Source organism: Manis pentadactyla, chromosome 10 (assembly GCF_030020395.1).
Source record: "Manis pentadactyla isolate mManPen7 chromosome 10, mManPen7.hap1, whole genome shotgun sequence".
NCBI classification, from domain to species: Eukaryota; Metazoa; Chordata; class Mammalia; order Pholidota; family Manidae; genus Manis; species Manis pentadactyla.
In genome coordinates this window covers 77,706,137-77,726,348 of record NC_080028.1, presented here as the reverse complement: position 1 = coordinate 77,726,348, position 20,212 = coordinate 77,706,137, and the positions used below count along the sequence as shown (strand labels likewise).

At 44.7% G+C, this 20,212-nt stretch overlaps 1 protein-coding gene across 1 annotated transcript in view; it reads right to left on the bottom strand.

Annotated features, from left to right (window-relative positions):
• The window catches only part of OTOA (otoancorin), a 63,618-nt gene that overhangs the window by 11,878 nt on the left and 31,528 nt on the right, over positions 1–20,212 (bottom strand). The window contains 10 exon segments of the mRNA XM_036916972.2: positions 1,134–1,289; positions 2,709–2,896; positions 5,608–5,737; positions 7,497–7,590; positions 9,109–9,299; positions 10,287–10,422; positions 12,868–12,941; positions 15,476–15,593; positions 15,782–15,840; positions 19,558–19,695. Coding sequence (XP_036772867.2) covers positions 1,134–1,289; positions 2,709–2,896; positions 5,608–5,737; positions 7,497–7,590; positions 9,109–9,299; positions 10,287–10,422; positions 12,868–12,941; positions 15,476–15,593; positions 15,782–15,840; positions 19,558–19,695 — 1,284 coding nt within the window.

The window sequence follows — 20,212 nt, the reverse complement described above, 5'->3', positions numbered from 1 at the left end:
TGATAAAGAGGCACTTTTTCATGGGGTTGCTGATTAGATAACATGTCAGCCAAGAACTGAAAATGACCACTGAGAGAGGGCTGCCTGAGAATGAAGATATCACACAGCAGCTAAGACTCCCCTTCCTAGCAATACAGTAGATTAACTTTCCTCCCAACTGAAACAGTTCAGTTCTGGAGAGGACTTTTTAGTCCATTAAGTTCTAACACAGGAATCACCCTCCCACCATAAACAACAAGGAAACAGAGCAAAACATACGAAATAACTGTATTCAGACACTGGATGACAGGGAGCACAGGACTATAATCCTGAGAGAAGGAAAACAAATAAGATGAGCCCTCAAAATGCCCTTGCTTACTTCCCAGAGCAGGAATGGGAATCCAAAAAGCCAGGGGTCCAGCTGAGTTGAGGATAGAGAGAGTCAGGATTAGAGAGGCCAGGACACCCATCATTTGTGAAGCAAAATACTAGAGAGTAAGAAGCTACCCAGAAAGGAAGCCACAGAAATCTGCAGCGTGGTCTTCTCAAGTCTGGCTGAATACTGATCTGCACATGCCCAGCGGTGAAACTCCACATAAATATCAGAAAGAGGCACCAGAAGGCAGTAGATTGAACAATACTCAGAGCTCACGTGGAACTGGAAAGAGTTCATATTTTCACCAGCCAGAGGTCTCAAAATACACAGAGCATTAAGTAGAGTCCTCAGAAGAATTATGTCTTAATAATGGGGATAAATTAACCACAAAATAAAGATCAGTCTGGACTCGCCCTAATAAAGCTCAACAGGAAGCCTCAAAAGGATCAAACTGATGAGAAGGAAATTTAATTATAAGCCAGAACAAAACCCAATACTCTTCAAAGGAGTCCAACTAAATCAAGTACTCAAAAATGTAAAATTCACAATTTTATACTCAAAATTACCAAACTTGCAAATATGAAAATATGCCCTGTAACTAGGAGAAAAATTAGTCCATAGAAACAGACCCAGAAATGACAGTGATGATGGGCCTAGCAGCAAAGGGTTTAAAGCAACTATTATAAATTCTCTAAGTAGGTTCAAGAATATAAAAGAGAATATACACAGGATTAAGGCAAAAATGAAACATTTCAAAGATCCAGCAACATCTACCTACCTGTCCTGGGGTCCATTCTGTCTGCTGGCTTAGGGAAGCCACAGTGTCAATGGAGCTGAGGTCCAGCTGCTCCAGCTCACTCTCATTAAGAGCTAGAGCAACGTGCCCCAGGGAGACGATATGGTATTCTCTCCAGTAAGAAGGCCTGTCCCAAACCTGCAGGTGAAAAAAAAAGCCAAATTAGACTGATCATTACTCACAGTATTTAAAACAGACAGAGGGTAAATCTCTTTAATATATAAAGTTCTCTTATAAATCAATAAGAAAAAATGACTCCATTTGTTTTTTTAAGAAACAGACAAAAGACATGAACAGGAAAATAATAAATAAGCATATGAGGAAAAGTTCAGTCTGAGTCATAATTAAAGAAATGTATGTTAACAAAAATCAAAGAATAAATACCATATTGGCCAATCATAGTGACAAGGAGTAAAAAGAATGATCTCCTATGATGTTGGAAAGATAGGGAGTAAAGGACACCCTCATTTCTTGATGTTGAAAATACAAACTGGTATGTGCTTTTTAAAGGGAAATTTGGCTATATGTATCAAAGGCTTTAAAAATATTTTATACTCTGACCCAGAAAATCCACCTCTACGAATTTTGACTATAAATAATGAGACAGGTGCCCAAATATGTGTAAATATGTACCTTGAGGCATTAAAAAATATAATCAACCTAAAAGTCTACCAATTAGTTAAATAAATAAGAACCAGCCATAAAATGAACTGTTATATAGCCATTTAAAATACTGACATAGATTTATGTTTCTGTTATGGAAAAATATGCACTATATACTGCTGGATATGTAAAGCAAGTTATTGAATAGTGGGTGAGCATAATACTACTTTTTGTAGTGTATATGTGAGTATACATAAAATACATGTATGAAATAAATAAATATGTTTTACACACATATACAGAAGTTTGGGAAGCTTCAGTGAATATATCAAAATATTAACAGTGCTTATCTCCAGGGAAAAGCTTATGACCAATTTTCTTTATTATTTTCTGAATTGTCCACAATAAACTTGGATTATTTCTATAAAAATTAGTGTTATAAATATAATTTTAAGGAATTGAATGTCTTAACTTCACAAGGGTAACTCGCTCCTCCACGGCTATCCTAACAGCTGAAACAAGCCACTCAAAGGGACCTTTATAAAGATGGGCAAACTACTTCCAGTCCTCTTTTTACACCTTTCTGCTACAGTTTCAGATGAATTTGCAACAGATTCCGAGACAACCAGCTGCAAGTGGCAATCAGGGTTTTCCAAGTGGAGAAAGAAAAAGCACAATTTCTGGGAACCATCTTGGTCCGAGGCGCAAAATGTCCACAGAATGTGATTTACTGAGTATCCATTAGATGCCAAGTCCCATCTCTGTTCTCTGCCCAAAGAGGGAGGAACTAGAAATTTCTTAGATGCAGAGATCACAACTCCAGCACTGAGCTGATGCAGTGAAATTTCAACAGGATATAACTCCAGTGACAGCTCCTTGAGGAACACTCAGAGCACAGAGACTACTGCGTGGGGATTTTCCTCTGCTGAATGCTTCCTCTGAGGTGGACTTTACCTGCACGGCTTTCTCCTTCAGGGCCATCAGCTGAGGCTGGCTGAGTCCCCTGACGGCCCCTAGTAGCTCTGCATTCCTGATGAACGTATCTTCCTCCATGCAGAGCAGGTCCTCCGGAGCCCAGCAGGCATTGGCTTCGGCCAACTGGAAGATGTCATTGGAAGAGGGAGCTGCAACTCCATGGCAACCTGAAAAATGGGCACAGGGAGGGAACAGAGGAAGAGAATTTCAGGAAATGGTAGTCTGTTTCTTCATCGAAATGAGTAATATCTTTCTACACTCAGATTTACTCTCAAGAGGCAGTGTAGTGTAGCAATTGAGAGCTGGGACTCAGGAACCAGTCTGAATCCCACTTCTGCCATTTCTTGTTAATTACCCAGTGACAAAATCACAGGAAATGCCAACTTTTTGCCCAGCCACATGCATACACTAGGAGCTCGGCAACATTGCAACTGGACTGCAAATTGCCTTGAGGAGGAGCAGTATGACCTGGTGGTGAATAGTGCTGGTTTTAATTTCAAATCCCCAGCTACTTAACGCTTTTGTGCCTCAGTTTCCTTGTCTATAAAATGAAGATAAAATTAACTCAGAATTTTTATGAGAGCTAAATGTGTTACTATGTATAAAGGCAATACCAGGGACACAGTAAGCACTCAATATATGTTAGGCATTTTTATTATTTATGTTACCTGCTGCCGCCACCTCACACATTTGAGTTTGCAACCCAGAGTTAAGGCTTCCAGAATTATGGGGAAGGAGCACTCCTATCTAAGCATGGAACAGGGGGATGATTTGCCATCCATAGAAACCACAGTGGGGCTGGCTGGGGCCTTCCCACACCAGGAGAGAGGAGAAATGGGCCTGCTGCACTTTCCTTGGCAACCGGAAAAACCCATCCATTTCAGTCCCTCAGTAAGTTGAACCTTACCTGGTCAAACCAGTTAACATCATCAACACACAAATGTAACACTGTCTTTGCTGGCCCAGATGTGCCCAGCCTGCAAGAAATCCCAGGTCTCCTTGTCTTAAGAGCAATCCTGGATTTTTTTGTACTAGCAGCTGTCCACCCCTGATGCTGACACTCACCAGCACCACTTCGGCCAGGGTGTTTCTCAGACCCTGAGGTCACACCCTTCTTACTGCATCTCAAAGGAAATTCACTGGATTCCAATCAAGAGGCAAAGTAGACCAGATCAAGGGTACCATGTGTGGTCCCCAAACATCATCACCCATATGGGGGAAAAAGATCCAACCCTCCTAGACCCCCTCCACCCCACTTTCCCATGAAAACAGGATCCAGTGATGGTAAAGAGTTAGGAATAGAATGGCTAATTGTGCAGCAGGGACTTGGTTGTATCACTGCTGTATTTCCAGGCCCGGCACATAGCAGGTGTTCAACAAATATTTGTTGAATGAATCAACACACACACACTAACTAAAATGAAACCAGGTAGTAATTCTACTAATCCATTCATCACTGCAAGCACAGCAGATTAACACCCAGCACCGGCAAAAGAAAACTGCCTCTGTGCTGATAACAGAGTGTCTTCTCCGAGGGCGGGGAGTCTGACTTTGGCACATGACACGCACGGCATACAGGGCTGCAATACGGCAGCTGCAAGGGCAGCAGGAACTAGTGGCGGCCACCATCAGGTTTAGGTACAAATCCAAGAGCTGCCATTTGCTAACTTCATGACGGTAGTCCTGTCTCTTAATCTCTCTAAACCTCTGTTTCCTTGGTCAAGAAACTGGGAGAAGTCATAGCACCCACCTCACAGGTCAGAGGTGAGGAGACAACGTGTGGAGAGATGATCACCAAGATAAACATAAGTCACATCCTCACACGTCTTTGCTCGATTCCCCCATGAAACCCTTACCCAGAGTAAAAGCCGAAGGCCTTAGGGTTTCCTGTATAAGGCCCTACATGTCTGGCCTTGGCTCTCATCCCCCCTTCTCTCCTACTCCTGCACACTTCCTTCTGCCTGGAAGATTCTGATCCAAATATCCATGTCACCCACTCTCTTGAGTCTTTACTCCAACTTCACCTTCTCGGTGAAACCCACCTTACCCTTTCTCTTTTCAAATGGGAATCCCCACCCACATGCCCTGACCCCCTCCCTTGCTTTATTTTCCTTCTTTGCCCTCATCAGCACCCAGCATACTATGTCTTTTACTTATGTATGTAATTTATCGTCTGGCTGCCCACCATTTGAAAGTAAGCTACACAAGGGCAAGGATTTTTGCCTGTTTTGTTCACAGTATGTGCTCAATAATTATTTGTTGTGGGAAAGAAAGCCAGTACCAACTGTCAATTGTTATTAGTACAATTATTATTGGGTCTGATTGACTGGCCTCCTCCTGTCTGGCACAAACCTGAACTTAGTAAGTGCACAATAATAATAAAATGATCTAACACTTACTGAGCATTTTCTACTTGCCAGGCACTGTTGTGAATATTATTCACAGGCTTAAACCCAGTAATCCTCACCATAACCTCAGGAGGAAGGGACTTTCATGACCCCCATCTTACAAAGAGTGAACACTGAGACACAGAGAAGCTAAAGAGCTTGCCCAGAGTCACACAACCAGGAAGCGGCTGACCCAGACTGCAAAGCCAGCCATCCGGGCCCCAGCACAGCAAAGCGCAGCCACTCGGCCATTTGGTCCCTTCAGGTCAAGCCTTTTGCAAAGTCTGTTGCACATGTTCATCACTGAACCTACTAGCTTGAGTAAGGAGTGCAGGATGTGGTTTTAAGTCACATTACAGAAGTGTAATTCTTTGGCCTGTGGGTTTTTGCTTTGCAAACATTTCAGCCAGCCCTCAGTGACCTCTTGATGCCAGGGACTCAGCCAAAACCCTGCTGCCATGACACAGACCAGATACCCCAGAAACACTCACCAGGGCTGGGGTCAGGGCTGGGGCTCTTCTCTCTGTGGTTCCGAACAGATTCAAAGACAACCCAGAGGAATCCTTTGGGGGGCAGAGGTCCAGCCATTTTGGAGGCTGTTTGTTGAAGGATATCAGGAAACTGTGTGGGGTAGAGAGGATGAAGAAGAGAAACAAATAACAGTTAGAGGGCATTAAAATAGAGAATAGAGATTTAAATCAGAGTTTAAACTGTAGCACTTCTTACTGCTTCAGTTGTTTCTCCTTTATAGCAGCTTCTCAGAAATATAATCCCTAGCCCAACTAATTTGGTCTCTACAAAGAATCACAGAAAATGATATTCAACCTCAGTAATAAGGGAATGTGCAATTACAAAAGCATACTCTTTTTTTCACTCATTCAATTATCAAAAATAAAACAGAGTGATAATATATTAAACAAAATAAGTGGTAATACCTAATGCTGGCCAAGATGTAGAAAGTACGCACCCTTATTTTTCTGTGGGACTGTTAAATGCTATATTACCAAGGCACTCAGACAATATCTAAATAAAAAGTGGGTGAGTCTACCTATTTTTGGTCTGATACTTTTTAAAATTTTTAATTAACTTCGTACTTACTATTTTTTTAAAAAAAGAGAGGATCATCTCTGTCTTCTGGGTAGAGATAGCAATGAGAGGGTTTCTGATTGTCCTGGAGAAGATATCATTTCTCATCTAGAACTAGTGCACTTTGTCAAGGATATTATTGGGAGACCAGTCTGTGGGTCCTGAGAATTCAACAAACTCTCCCATACAGCTATGCATCCCTCTGTCCCAGTTCACCCGAAGAAAAAGCATCTCACTTGGTAAAGTTGCTCCTTTAGGTTTTCCTCTAAGAACTGCAATTCTTAGAACTGCTTAGGACTACATGTTTGGATGTCCCAGAAGGTGGTATTACCATGACTGGGCACTGGGATGTGTGCTGTGCATGTGAGACCCTGGGTGGCCTGCCATGTGTTCAGACTCTGCTGAGCACGTATGACAATGGACATCTTGCCTTTGCAAGTACAGGAATGAAAGCATGTGAAGGTGCTTTGTGGTTGATTTGATCCTTGTTCAGCAAACATCTCTTGCCTCCACCTGCAAGGAGACTACTTCCTGCCCTGCTGAGTTTGGTCATGTGACTTGCTTTGGCCAATGGGAAGGGAGAGCGTGCCGTTTCCCGGTAAGTCTTAAGGAAAATCATACTTTTGCACTCCCTTTTCTGGAGTTCTGGACCTTCTCAGTGAAAACAAATTCCAGGTAGCCTAGGCTCCAGAGTCAGACCCTTGAAGCAGAGCTCTCAGGGACCCGCAGAACAGTCAATAAGTCATAAATGCTTATTGCTGCATGTCAATGAGATTGTACGGCTTTGTTATGCAGCAAAAGATGATTAATTCGTGCTTGTTTGGCATACCTTTTGGCCTGGATTGTCTAACTCTTAGAGAGTTACTCCAAGTAGGGTGTTGTACCTAAAGGCCATGCTCAATAAAGATTTGGTTTGGGATTAAATGTGTTTGCAAATGTGATTGCACACACTGGACGTGCATGTGCTCATGGCATTGGTGGGCATGAGATCTTGAATGGGCATGCTTGTGGGAAGCACAAAGACAGCAGAGTGGTGACTAACTGACGGCTCCCAGGCTGTGCAGATCTGCCTGCAGGGCCATGTGAAAGGCCCAGAGTTCATCTCAGTGCTGCCTCACACCCTTTCCTGAACCTTGTACATCCTGGAGGGAAGCTGGAAACATCTGAGTCCTTTAAGGCAGGGAGGAAGTTTCCAGAAAAATAAAGTGGCAGAAAACCAAACTGAGTATAACTGACCATGCTTTCCCTCCCCTTCAAACTTCTTCAGCCTTCTAAAGATGGAGCACAGTGGTACCTTTGTAGCAATAGAGCTTAATTCATCTCCTGAGAAAAGGACTAGAAAGGGTCCCAAGTCCTTCATAGTCTCAGCTGTCCAGTTCTGGGGGAGTCTAAGAAGAGACAATAAGCAGTAAGTTGAAAAACTATGCTGTTCAATTTGTTCTCCAGCATCATTTTCTTTCAGGAACATACCACCCTCACACCTGAAGAGGCTGTCAATCACGTGGTCCCACTTCCCTGACCAAGAAAACAGGCATGTGACACAGATCGACCCATCAGAGTCATCCCTGGGAATTCTGATGGAAGCACTAGAGAATCTCTTTTGGTATCTCTAGTAGTAAAGGAGATATTGGAAGCCATTCTCTTCACCAAAGGGAGAAAATAAAGGACACACCAAAGAACACAGAGCTGGGATGGAAGGAACATATTCCTGATATCATTTGAGCCTCTGGATCCAACCATACCTGAAGTCCAAACCTGGAGTTTTCCATTACATTCCATTTCTGACCTGAATAAATTCCCTTTTTATTTTTAGCTTGAATTGAATTGTTGAATTTCTGTCATTTACATCATAGCATTTTCTTCCTTCTACTCCTCAGTAGAACAGTAATGTATATGTATTCCTCTAAATTACTATAACAGTCTTCTTTTACAGCAAGACAAAATTTCCTCTTGAACTTGACAGGATACTAACAGCACGAATCCAGAATCCACTCTTGTTCATATATAGATCATAAATGTCTACAGCAAAGTGCCTCACACTGTATTTGGTGACATCTGCAGAGGAGGTCTGCCCAATTGCAAGGATAACCCCTCTCTAAGACTGAGGCAAACCACCTCTGGCAGAGAATCTCTCCCTTATCTCTTTGATTAAAAATATTATCCTACTAGCCTATAAGCTCCATGAGAACAGGAACCACTACCTTATTAAGCACTCTATCCTCAGTCCTAGTAGTAAAACAATTGTTGCATACTCAATACTCTGTACCAGGCACTACTGCAGTCCCCATTCTACAGATGTGGAAATCCAAGTGCAGAAAGATTAAGGTGCTTTTCCCAAGTCACAGAGACAGTAGATAAGAGAAATAATATTTTAACCCAAGGAGTCTGGTTCCAGAGTCCATGCTCAAACTCTTCAATGCCTAGGACACAGTAACTACACCAACCATTTTTTTAACCATTGAGTAGGAGTCTAGGCCCTACTCAAATTTCAGAAAAGCTTTATCTACATGGGAAACAACAGTTGTTTTCCCCCAGAGAGCTGTCACTCACCCAGTGCTGATAGCACTCAATTACTTGCATTAATATTGCTCTTGTTATTTCACTAAACAATAATAATACATCTATATTATTGCATCTGTAAAGTGCCATCTTTTCAAAGCTCTTTCCCTTTCCTTTTGCCAAGATATATTAGTAACAACCATGTGATGCCTGCAGAGTGGCTACTCTTGTCCTCACTTTATAGAGAACCTGGAGCCAAAAACAGGAAAGGTCACATTTCCAGAATAAACATAAGCATCTAACCTTGTCCTAACCAGAGACTCTGTCTGTTTGGGGGCAGGAGGCCAGAGCTGGGCACCCCTTTGCCAGCACGCTCCACCCAGAGCCAAGCCCCTGCCCCTCCTCACCCATGTTGTTGCAGGAGCCGGAGCCTTACTGCAGCCTTCTGCTCAGGGCTGAGGTCCGGGCAGTCTCTGAGGCCATGCAGGGCTGTGGCCCAGGCCCTGGGGGAGACCCCGTGGTGGATGATGGCTCCTGGCAAGTGGCAGAGCAGGTTCCCCAGGATGTCCACAGTGAAATCGTCAGCAATGGAGTTGTTCTGAAACCAACAAGTGGGGCTGATGGGACAACAAAACTGATCCCTTAAATACTTCCCGACCCCAAATCTCGTAAAAGTCCCAGGATCTGAATCACCTATGCTACCATGGGCTAGTAGACAGCGCGGGGCCTGATTTTAGCCCAGGGATGCAGGCCTCAAAGTCTAGGAGACCCACTGAGAGTGCATGTGGGCAGGGATGTGGCATATGGTGAGCACTTAGAAAATAAGTGCTGTTGTCATCATTGGTGTCATTCCTCTAAGGATACACCAGAGTTCAAAAGCCATTATGATAATAGTACAACAGTGATAAAAACAGCACTCTAATTTGTATGGCACTTGAGAGCCTTCAGGCTCCTTCTCAAAATGACAGAAGTAGCTGGCATTTATTGTAGCTAACATTATTCCCATCATTACTATGTGCCAGGCACTGTTCTAAGAGTTTGCAGGTCTTCATTCATATCCAAAGTTACTGTAAGAGATAACTACTAATATTATCCCCCTTTTAATGATAAAGAAACTGCCAGCACATGGCAGGGCTAGGATTTACACTCAGTGTGAACTGAACTGCCCTTTGGGCCTTGGGCCTTGGCATTGAACAACATACTGCCTATTTCGTGCCTTCAAGAACTCTATGAGAGAAGTGCTATTGCACCCATCATACAAATGAGGAGACTGAGGCTCAGGGAAGGGAAGTAATTTTTCCAAAGCCACATAACCAACCAATCATTGCCAAAAGCATGCCTAGAACCCAGACTCTGTGTCTTGTGATCTTTGAAGTCCCCCAGAGCTGTCTCCCCTCATTCGGGCTCCAGGATGGCAGTCCCCAGAACGAGTGGTCAAGATGGTCCCACCCAGCGGCTCCAGAGCAGCTTTGAGACCCGCAAGTCAGACGTCTGTTATCACAGCAGGCTCAGGGTCCCAGCCAGAACCCTTGCAAACTCCCTAGAGTGGCCATGACGTATAGAGAGGAAGGGACTATTTCCTTACCAGGCACTGTTGCACTTTCCTGAGGACTAAATTCTTTTTGTGGGCATCTAAAACCAAGGAGTTCAACTGACTCTTCCCCAGGCTGATCAGAAAGGGCACACACTGGGAGGCTGGGACAGAAGCCAGGTATTGAGCCCTGGAGAGAGATGCAGGGAATGAGAGGAGGCAACAGTGGTTACTCTGTATTTGCCCATGAAATCAGGGTCCACATGCCCCAGAGCTCATCCGAGGGAAATTCTCTAAATAGTTGTTCCCTCAGTGATGCTGTGGCTCCTCTTGGCAGGCAGCAAGCCTTCCACCCATCAGGCCCCTTTTCCGTGGGCAGGAAACAAACTTCCCATCATGCCCTTCTTCTATGGATGGGAAACAAACTTCCCATCATGCTCCTCTTCAATGGGCAGGAAACAAACTTCCCATCATGCTCCTTTTCCATGGGTGAGGAACAGACTCCCCATCACACTCCTCTTCTGTGGGTGACCCAATAGTAGACTGATCAGAGACATAACATAGGTTGACTGATGGACTGGTTGAGGGAGATGAGGAGGAAGGAAAAGAAAAATGAGAAGAGATAAAGAGAGAGACTAACATAGTGAGGAAGACGTGACAGACAGAGCAGATAAGAGAGATGACATGCAGTTCTGTCACCTCCAGCCCAGAACTCCCCCTAAGTTCTTGACTGTGCACTCACAGCAGGGGCACAATGCCCCAAAAGGGGAGAAACTGGCTCAAGGGGAGAAACTGGCTCAAGGAGAGATAGGGAGTGAAAAAAACCTTAGTTATTTGTGACCCACCAAAGTTCAACCCTACTCAATGAAATCTTATTCCCTATCATTTCTGTCATTAGGGAAAAATTAAACTGTTCTCAGGGAGGCAAAATGAAACAAAGGCTGAGAAAGACTGCTCTAGAGCCATATGGCCTACTCATCATCACCACTGGACTGAGCAAAACCAAATTCAACAAGTTCTGCCTCCTCTGCTACACCAGACTCCTTCTTCCTGTATCCCTAAATCTGTCATTGCTGTCTCCTTAACATCACTTGGATCTGTTCTTGCCTCTCCATTCTCAGGACCACCGTCTTATTTGTCTCTTCATCCATTCAGCAGGTATCTACAGAGCATCTGCAGCATGGCGGGTGCTGTGCTGGGCGCCAGCCACAGCCATGAACAGGACCCAAGGGGCAGGCCTGGCTTTCAGGGTGCTTTGCTCCAGCAGGAGAAAGAAACGCAGAATCCACTGAATAAAACAGGTAATTCTCAGCCAGTGATAAGTGTAAGGAAGAAAACAAAATGGCTCTGTACTGAAGAGTGAAGGTGGGGAGAGCCAGAGGAGCTGCTTCTCAGGCAGAATTATTTGACCTGGGTGGGAGGAGACAGCCATGCCAATGTCCAGGTTATAGAAATAAGTTTCTGCTGTTTGCTTCCAGCCAGGCCACCTGCATTCTGTCCTCTGTGTGGGCAGTGGTGATGAGCTCTCTGGAACATAAATCTGAGGGCTGCACCCAGGATACAGGTGAGAGCCCTCAGGGCATCACGCAAGCCGTCCCTGACCTGGCGGTCCCTCACCTCTGTGGTCTTCTCTCCCATCTACTCTGCAGATACTCACCATGCATCCCCCAGAGGGCTCTGCTTTTCTCACCACTGCAGGACTGAGCCCCCACCTGGGTTGTCCAAGGTGAATTCTCAAATCCCAGCCCATTCTGCCAGCTTTAGTTCAGTCTGCTCTGACTCTCCAGCCTTAAGGACACATGCCTCCTGTGTACCCAGTGCCCAATACCCATATCGATTGGAACAACACCTAGCTTTCTTAGAGAATCACCCCCTTCACGCTAAGTCCTTGTGGTCTGAGACATGGTCTACACTCTCGGCTGCAGGAGCACAACATTGACCGAAGCCAATTAAAGTTACCCATTTTCCCAACCCCAGTGACTGGTTCAAGAAGAGCAAACTGGCCCAGTCAGGCCTAGGAAAGTCAAACCCAAGACTTTTCTGAGAAGGATGGGAAGAAAAGTCTTTTCCTTTTCCCAGAATATGAAAGAGGAAGCTGTAACTTTGGATCTGCCGGGGAACACCACAGAGAAAGAACCTGCCTGACAGAGAAGCCTGCAGAGGAAAGCTGGGCCAAGAGACAGATGACCTCATTTGAGCCCCTGAAGTCTATCCCTGGACTTTTCAGTTACCTGAACCCCAAAATGTTTTTTATTGTGTAAGCTAATTTGAGTTAAAGTTCTATCACTTGCAACCAAATACCAATTTGATAGCATGATTGGCTTCATGATTGTCTACTGCCCCCATGAGATTGTAAGGGAAAATTTAGTTACCTCTGAGAACTCATACATAGTAAGCACTCAATTGAATGTACGAAGACAATTAACAGCAAAAGAAGGGACATGTTAATAAGAGAGCCTGTGTGAAGTACCTATGTGGGGCTCAGAATTTAAATCCTGGTTCTCAGGGCCTTCAGAGTTGAAGCCACTCTCCACTCTGCCTCTGATTCCTCAGAAACCCAGGGGTGTAGAGGGCTTTTGGGTGATTTCCACCAGTCTTACTGCTGAGCCAGAGAGACGGGTCAACATTCACTTACGGGAGTGCAGCCAAGAGGAAGGGTGGCATGGAGGTCCTGGAAACTTCCCAGTATTTCCACGCCAAACAATTAACCTGAAAGATTAAAGCAGTTCTAGGAATTTAGTACAGTAATAAGAGCAAACAGAAACTGCTTTCAGTGAGCCAGGCATGGTTCTAAGTACTTTATATATGCCGACTTGTTTAACAGAACACCCTATGAGGGACGTACACTACCATACCCAGTTTATGGGTGAGGAAACTGTGGCAATAAAAGGGGAACACAAAAATTTAAGTCTGAGAATGCTCACCAGTTTTGTTTATAACTGCAAGAAAGTGAGATGCTAAATTAATTAAGCAAGGAGGCCATTAGATTGATGTGGCTCTAATGCCGTGGTGGCCTATGTAGCCTGTAAATGCCTCAAGGTTACAAAATCAAAATGCTCAGGACGACTCATGAACAGCCAACTAGACTCTAAGCTACAGCCAATCAAATAATTTCCCTTCTTTGCTTCCACACTTCATCTATGTCTTTCCTAACCACTTCCCATTTGGTCATCTGATTCCAGTTGATTTTTGCTCAAATAAAGTCTTAAAATTTGTAATATGCCTCAGGTTATTTTTAAGCGAGATATAACCTTAATGTCCTTCAGTTTGGGATTGATTAAATAAATTATGGTACATCCATACAATGGCATTCTATGCAACTACTTTGTTTCAATAAAGTAGATTTATATATATATATATATATATATGTATATGTACTTATGTACATGTATGTATACATGGGTACATATTATTTATAAATTTTATATATTATGTATTATATATTATTTATATATTTATATATTATTATATATATTATTTGCATATATTATTACTTACAGTTACTATTTATATATTAATATATTGTTTATTACTTATATATTTATTCTTTATATATTATTGTTTATGAATTATATATATATATATCATACCTATGATATATAATAACATGGAATGATGCCAATGTCCTACTTTAAATATATATACACATGTTATATATAAAGTTAAGTAGAACAGTGAAAGCAATATAAACTCACTTGCGTTTTTAAAATTATATGTAAATGTGTTTTATAGATATACAAAAAAAACCCTTCAAAGTCAACAGCAAACTTTCCCCTGCAGTTACCTCTGGAGCAGGGGTTTTCAATCCCGGCACTCCTGACGTTTCAGGCTGGATAACTCTTGGTTGGGGGCTGTTCTCTGCCCTGTGGGAGGTCATACAACACCTCTGGCCTCTGCTCATGAGGCGCCAGGAGCATCTCCCCCAAACTGTCTCCAGATACAGCCAGACGGTCTCCTTGGGAACCACCACTCCAGGAGACGTATGGGAAATTTTTACTTTCTCTGCATTGTTTTATTTTTTTATAATAATTATGTGTTTTCAGAAAACATGTAAACAACAAAGGCATATTTTCTAATGAACTGGTATTTGAAGGTTCTGCGGACTAAGGAGAGTCTGGGTAGGGAGCTTGGTTGGAGTAACAATTCCTTCTGGGACACATAGGTCTTCCCCAAAGTAGGTCTGCCCTCTATCCATCACATCAGTTGAATGGGTGGAAGGGGATCCAGGTTACAGAAATAACCTGCCTGGGCAAGACTTTTCATATAGTTCAATGATTCTTACCAGGGAACTGTTAGAAATATAAATCATCAGGCTTCACCCCAGACCTACTTTAAGGGAATCTGTGCAAATTGGATGCCTCAATCTGTGTTGCTTAACAGCTTTATTGAGGCATAATTGATATGCAAGGCAATGCATGTATTTAATGTGTGCACATTGATGAGCTCTAGAACTTACTCAGCCAGCAAAACTGAAACTTTACACCCACTGAACAACGCAATGCTGATGTTCAGGCTATGCTGATGCAAACGTAAGTTCAGGAGCCATTGAGAGTGGACGATCTAAGGCAAAGACAGGGCTTTGTTAAAATTTTGCAAATTCCTCCTCTGATCTCAAAGGATTATATAACCAAGCTTTATACTTTCCGACTTTCAGGGAGATAATACACTGCTTGGAAACTTTTTATTCATGTCTGAAACACACCAGGCCAGAGTTGGGAAGATGTCTTGTATGTCCACCTGCTCCTCTTCTCGACGCTGTGTAGCTGACAGCTTCTACCCCATCTTTCCTTATTTAGGTGCTGTGAAAGTTAGTCACTGCCTCTAGTCTCCCCAAAGGGTTAGAGTTTCCATAAGCATTCCGAGAAATGAAGTTTAAAGTGAAAAAGAAATATTCTTATTGTTCCCATTCCTGGCTGCCCTGAAAAGGACGGGAATGATAGATAAGGGAGTGATCTTCAGTCTCAGGAGAGCATAATTATGAACATGCAAAATGGTATATCTTACAACTGTACTTTAAGGTTCAAATCTGAGTATGGCATAACCAACCTATTGGCTATACCGACATGAGGATCTGGATCTTCTAAATAAGAACTGGAGAAAGCCTGGCTCCATATTTGGCACCCCCATCATCACTTGCATCTCAGTAATCCTGGCACACGTATCTTAAGATACCATGGTCAGTCCAGGACCGGGGACTGGGGTAGGGAGAGAGAATTAGGAGCAGGAAAGTGGTCTGACAGTACCTGGTATGGCGAAAGCAGGGAGAGGTTGTTCTCAAAATACTGGAAATGGGCCAGAAAGGTGTCCATGCTCATGGCATCAATGTGGGAGCACGTCACGCCTTTGACCAGCTCCCCTGTGCTAGAAAACAAAACAAGGGATCCGGGAGCAGAAGGGGACAGGGAAGAGAGGAAAGGAGAGAGAGAAGGCAGAGATGATCTGACACAGGCAACAGATGGGACTGTCCAACTCTTCCTCCTGGGAAATTGGGCTCCTGGTGGGAAGCCTCCAAAGGGCTCACCAGCCCCAGCCAAGGCACACTCTCCTACCTCAGGAGCTCCTCAGGCCTTCTGGTTGTCTTTGAAAGAAGTTCATACAGGAACAAAGCCTGAAGGAAAAAAATTGCTTCCTATGGCAGCACTGACATAGCACCCACTGTGCTGAGTAGAGGGGTGCACCCGTCCCATGAGGTCCTATGGAAAGAAATGCTGTGATTCCATCTTACAAATGGGGAAACAGGCCAAACAGACTATGTTACTTACCCAGCACCACACACTTGCTAAGTGGCAGAGCTGGGATTTGAACTGGTGTCAGAGTATTTGCAGGGCCCGGGCTCAGCTCCTGGTGCTCCCCTCTGCTCTAGGAGGCAAACGAGGAGCAAAGCCACTGGGCACAGGGCTGTATAATTCCTGTGTGTTATGAAGCTGCTGACCCATTAAGGACCCTCTGTTGCCTTATTTCCATGCCCATCTGCTAGTTTTGGAACACACAGCATCCCAGGAAGAAAAAAGAAGAGGGGCTGAATCGGCCAGGACAGGCTAGAAAGTACCATCAGTGATGTCACGGTGCTGGCCACACACTCCCTCAAACCCTCCCAGGTGGGCATTCTAGAAGAACAACACCTAGTAGGCAAGGGAATCATTTGCCTTGAGGAATGTAATTTTACAGAACACCTAGCTTGCAGACATGATCAAGTATAACACTCACCTATTTATACACTCTGGAATTTTGAACATAATTCCCCAAACAATAAATTACAAGCTGGCATTAGGCAGAGGCATCAGGGAAGTGGCAGCCAGGCCCAGGATAAAGGAGCAGCAGGGGGATAAGTTCCCACCACTGTGTGTGGCCCCAGAGATTTCCTGAGGCACAAGTTCAAGATCGAGTTCTGGGACCCTCCCAGGCCATCCCCATCCCAGGAAATGGCAATTCCATCAACCTAGTTGCTGAGACAAAAATATCTTGAAGGTATCTGTGATGGGATGTGCTTTCCAAAGCAGCCACATATTTTTTATCCAATGTGTTCTTCTGGAACCTTCCAGAATCATCACCATCCAATCAAGAGATGGAGACTACGTCCCCTCCCCTTGAAGCTGTGGGGGGTGGGGGGGTGGGGGGGTGACATATTGCAGCAAAAGTGATGCTACATGACTTCTAAAGGGAGGTCACCAGAGGTGACACGGCTTCTCACGACTCTCCCTTAGGAGTCCCGAACCACCCACATAAGGCCAGCCACCCAAATGCCACCATCCTGAGGTGTATTCAGGTCCTAGGGCTACTTATGGTTGGGAATCTCAAATTACCACAATTTTGGTGGCTTAAAACCATAGAAATTATTCTGTCACAGTTCTGGAAGCCAGACGTCCAGACTGAAGCTGTTGGCAGGACCAGGCTCCCTCCGAAAGCCACAGGAGAGCATCCTTCCCCTCCTCTTCCAGCTTCTGGTGGCGCCACATGTTCTGTGGCCTGTGGCTGACTCATTCTGGTCTCTGCCTCCCTCTGCACCTGGCCACTTGGCTTCCCCACCTACATTTTCAGTCTCCTTGCCTGTGTTCTCTCTTCTGCTGCCTGGGTTTTCTCCTCTTATATGGACACATGTCACTGGACTTGGGGCCCACTCAGGTAATCGAGGATGACCTCATCCTGAGATCCTTAACTGAACTAAATCTGCAAAGACTATTTTTTCTAAAGCACGTCATTTTTCACCCACAGGTCTTAGGTGGACCTACATTTGGGGTACAGCATTCAGCCCACTTCATGGAGAGCCCACATGCAGACAGAGACACCCCAGCTGTGTCTGACAGTGGAGTCAGCTTCCAGATGACTCCAGCCACCCTCTAAATCCAACTTCATGAAGGCCTGAAGCAAGAGCCCCAGGATATGCGAGTAAACAGTAAAATGGTTGCACCACCTCGGAATTTGGAGGTGGATCATCAGCCACCAGCAATCACCAGAACCTCAGCCTCGACGCCTCACTCTCTTCTACATCCACATCCAATCTGACAGCCAATTTGGCTGCGGTCACCTTCAAAATGCATCCAGAATCCAACCGTCAGTCACCACCTCCATTGCTACCTTTTGTCCCTCCTCTGGATTATGGACCAGCTTCCTAACTGACCCCATGGCTTCCGCCCTTGCTCCCCTCCACTCCATCCCCTGCAGCCCCCAAGTGATTCCTGGGAAACAAAAGTCAGATCTCGAGCCTTTCGGATGCCCCAGTACCTCCTCTTCTCACCCAGAGAAGGCAGTCCTCACAGTGGCCCACGAAGCCCTGAAGACGGGCATCTCCGTGGCCCCTCCGAGCTCGGTGAGGTTGTCTCCAGCTACCCTGCCTAACAACAGCTCACTCCCCACCCTCCAAAACTCCTCCCCCAACCCCTGACTTATTCTCTCCTTATCACTCATCATCATCTAACAGAGACACAGCTCACTTATTAATCGCATGTACTGTGTGTCTCCCTGACTGGACAGACGCTCTGTGAGGGCTGGGGTTTTTGTCTGTTTTGTTCACTTCTGCAGTCCCAGCACTGAGAACAGCACCCGGCATGTGGTCGGTTCGAGCTTGACAAACATTGGATGAGTGAATGAAATGAAGGGTTAATGAATGAAAAGGAAGTGGGGAAAGTTCCCCAGCAGTGCCTCAGCCTCCACAGGGGTCTCAGGGCAGTCAGCACGTGATAACCACTAATATTTATAGCACCATGGGCAGTGGGGTACAGATACGTCTCATAGCATTGGCTCTCATGAGAAATTATCCCCATTTTGCACACAAGAAAACTGAGGTCAAGTGAGAGGTGGCCCCAAAGTTGATAAATGGCAGCACCCAAATTTGTGCTTGGGTCTTATTCTGTCTCCTGACATTAATCACACAGAAATCAATTACTTGTACCAAGTTAACCTTAAAACAGACCATTCCCACAAGACAGTCAGAAATTCAGGAGCGATCTGGGCATTGTGGCTGTGATATTGTGATTTATAATAAGGAATGTATGTTTAGACTTCATCCCCTTTTTCTGGCACAGAGCTCCTAAAACCCCTAGTATCTCCTAAGTGAACAGAGCAATCAAGGTGTCTTTTGTTAGGTAAGCACCTAATGATAGGGGCTGGTTGTGAGGGGAGCCAACCCTTTAATTAGAGGGTGGGACTTTCAGTCACACCACCCCCAACCTCTGGGGAAGTGAGAGGGGCTGGAGGTTGAGTCAATTGCCAATGGCCAATTATTTAATCAATTGTGACTAGAATGAAACCTCCCCATAAACCCAAAAGGTGGAGTTCAGAGAACTTCTGGGCTGGTGAACATGGGGAGATGGTGGGCTCAGAGTGGGCCTGGAAGCCCCACGCCCTTTCCCCACACCTTGCTCTACACATCCCTTCCATCTGGCTCCTCCTCAGTTATGTCCTTTTATAATAAACTGGTGATCTCATAAGTAAAATGTTTCTTGAGTTCCATGAGCTGCTCTAGCAAACTAATCAAACCAAATGTGGGGGATTGTTGGACCTTCCAGGCTATAGCCAGTCAATAAGAAGCACAGGGGACAATCTGGACTTGCAACTGGCTTCTGAAGTTGAGGATGGGGACGTAGGCTTGTAGGACTGCACCCTTAGCCTGTGGGGTCTGACACTGTCCCTGGGTAGATAGCACCAGGATTGAGTTAGAAAACACACACACACACACACACACACACACACACACACTGGAATTGGTGTCCGAACAGTTCATGGCCTGACCTGACTCCTCCAAAGCAGACACACACACACACACACACACACACACACACACACACACACACACTGGAATTGGTGTCCAAACAGTTCATGGCCTGACCTGACTCCTCCGAAGCTTCTTTTCCTTTAGAACTGTAGAGTTGAATCCAGGTTCCCTCCATAAATCGAAGAGAGACACTTCTTTAAAGAAAGTCCCCTGTATCTCCACGATGCCTGAAGCACTGTCTCCACCAACCATCTGCCAAAATGAACAAACAATAACAATCGCGTAGAAGGTGCACTGAGCTTTGGGTAAGGGCCTGGTTTCACTGGCAACAAAATCCATCAGATCCGCTCAGCGGCCTTACGAGGTGGGACCTATCCTTATCCCCATGTCACAGGTAAGAAAACGGAGGCTTATCAAGTAATTTGTTGAAAGTCACTAAGTCAGATTCAAGCCCAAGTCTTGGATTCCAAAACCTATGCTTTTATTTGAATCTCCCGGCTACTGCAGGGCACTGGTGCTTAAAGCCAGACCCTGGGATTTCATTCCTGAAAGGATGCAGCTGGACATGGCAGGTCTGACAGAACAGGATCCCCCCAAAAGCCAACTGCCAAGTGAGAAAGGGGAATATAGCCGTGACTTTGGGTCATGGAAGGGGCTTTCTGAAGCACTCTGGGAGTTTCAGGATTCATTTTTTGTGAAAAACAAACTTTTAAAACAATCTGTCAAGAAACATAATTTAAGAAAAGTCTTCCAGATTCAACTGGCCAGG